Source organism: Nicotiana sylvestris, chromosome 8, assembly GCF_000393655.2.
Source record: "Nicotiana sylvestris chromosome 8, ASM39365v2, whole genome shotgun sequence".
In the NCBI taxonomy this organism is placed as follows: Eukaryota; Viridiplantae; Streptophyta; class Magnoliopsida; order Solanales; family Solanaceae; genus Nicotiana; species Nicotiana sylvestris.
The window spans coordinates 31,024,723-31,026,870 of record NC_091064.1 but is presented as its reverse complement, the minus strand read 5'-3'; the positions used below and the strand labels follow the sequence as shown (position 1 = coordinate 31,026,870).

At 42.8% G+C, this 2,148-nt stretch overlaps 1 protein-coding gene across 1 annotated transcript; it reads right to left on the bottom strand.

The window, feature by feature from the left end:
• Window positions 1–769: 769 nt before the first annotated feature.
• Window positions 770–1,261, bottom strand: LOC138874866 (uncharacterized). The gene has a single exon (XM_070153653.1). It carries the CDS (start codon window positions 1,259–1,261, stop codon window positions 770–772), a length of 492 nt encoding a protein of 163 aa, XP_070009754.1.
• Window positions 1,262–2,148: the final 887 nt, after the last annotated feature.

The following is a 2,148-nucleotide window of genomic DNA, read 5'->3' as shown; positions in this document are numbered from 1 at the left end:
AAAAGGAAATTATCAGGAATGACAAAGAAAAGGGAAATTGCATTTCATTGAGTCTTAAAGATAACAAGGTTTAACACATCCAAATGGAAGGAACATAGAATCTGGATTACAACCCTGGAATAATCCAGATAAACTGAAAGAAAATCAAAGCCCATTACCAAAGCTCCTTCCGAGTAGGAAGAGGAGTAGCTTCCCAATTACTGATCTTTGCACTTGGCCCAATGAATTGCACATCCGCTTGACTTGATACTTCTCCAGTTTCCACCATGTTAACATCACTGAACAACCTCTCGAACCCTTTATCTAAATCTTTATCAACATCAATCAATGAAATGGGAACTGTTGCTGTTGGGCACTTTCTGGCACTAGGCCTAACAAATGATCTGGATAGCCGCGGGATGGGCTTTGGAAGGACCCACGCCCTTTGCCTCAACTTTCTAGCTCTTCTTACATCCGCAGCTGTGGGCTTAAACCCCAAACCAAAGGTATCTAAGTTTTTGGGCAGATACACTGGCTATACGATGCCCTGTAATGAAGCACCCAAACCCTTGCTAGGTATGAAGCCATTCTTTAACATCTCAGAAACCACCATGACTGACGCGGCTGTTACTTTAGGAACTGGAATGCTTTTCTCCTCTGGGATCTTTTCAACTGATACTGCGTCAAAGACCAGATATACCCATGGCCATTTGTCGTCTTCAACTTCGATGAATGGTATGATGGAATCACTTTGGGCACACATATTATCATCACCGTGCACCACAATTTCCTATATGTCCCATTCAAATTTAACCATCTGATGCAAAGTAGACGGTACTGCCTTGGCAGCATGAATCCAGGGTTGCCCTAGCAAAAGATTGTAAGAAACTTCCACGTCCAACACTTGGAATTCCATAGTGAACTCAACGGGCCCTATTGTCAATTCTAGTATTATATCACCTACTAAATCTTTGCCCCATCCGTCGAACCCCCGAACACAAATGCTATTCTTGTGAATTCTATCATTGTCCACTTTCAGCTTGTTCAACGTGGAGAGAGGGCAAATGTTCACACTAGACCCATTGTCGACCACAACTCTGGTAACCATAGAATTTTCGCACTTTACCTTTAGATAAAGTGCCCTATTATGCTTGGTACCCTCCACGGGCAACTCATCGTCGAATAAAGTAACTCTGTTTACCTCAAATATTTTGTTTGCTATCTTCTCCAGATGGTTTACCGAGATCTTATCGGGAACATGTGCCTCATTCAAGATTTTCATCAGCGACTAACGGTGCTCATCTGAATGGATTAGCAATGAGAGCAATGAGATTTGAGCAGGCGTTTTCCTCAATTGCTCTACAACTGAATAGTCCTGCACTTTCATTTTCCTCAAAAATTCTTCCGCTTCCTCTTCAGTTATGACTTTCTTTACCAGTGCCGGATTATCTTTTGCTCTTCTTAACTCCTCAGGAGTAAAACACCTTCCCGAGTGAGTTAAACCCTATTCTTCACAGACTTCTTCTTTGACTTCCTTCCCTTTGTACATCACTACCACTCGTTCATAATTCCAAGGAATGGCCTTGCTGTTGATTATTGGTAACTGGGTTACTGGCTTGATAATAAATCGATCTGCGTGAGCACCTTTCACGATTATGACAGGTTGGTTGACCGCTCCTGGTACAATCACCTTTTTCCCTTCCTGTTTCGTTGCAACCTTGCTCGAAGACCCTTTCTCAACTGGCGCATCTGGCTCAACACTCTTTTTGCTGGCTTGAGCACCAACTTCTCACCTGCTAATTGTTCATCTATCTTGGCTCCACTAGACAGAATCATCATGATGTTCTGTGATGGCTTCTAGGTCTCTCCTTCCGCATGCACTATTTCGATCATATTTGCCTCCTGGTGGGATGGCATTGGATTCCTGTTAATATTGGGCACCTCAGGAGCTTGAACTTTAATTCTATTGGTATCAATAAGCTCCTGTATCGCACTCTTCAAGTGCCAGTACTTCTCTGTATCATGACTCAGAATACCAGAACAATACTCACAACTGACAGTATAGTCAAGATTCTTTGGAGGAGGATTTGGCAGTTTGGACTGTATCGGCCTTAGCATATCTAGCTGTTTTAGCTTGTGGAATAGACTAGTGTATGATTCTCCCAACGG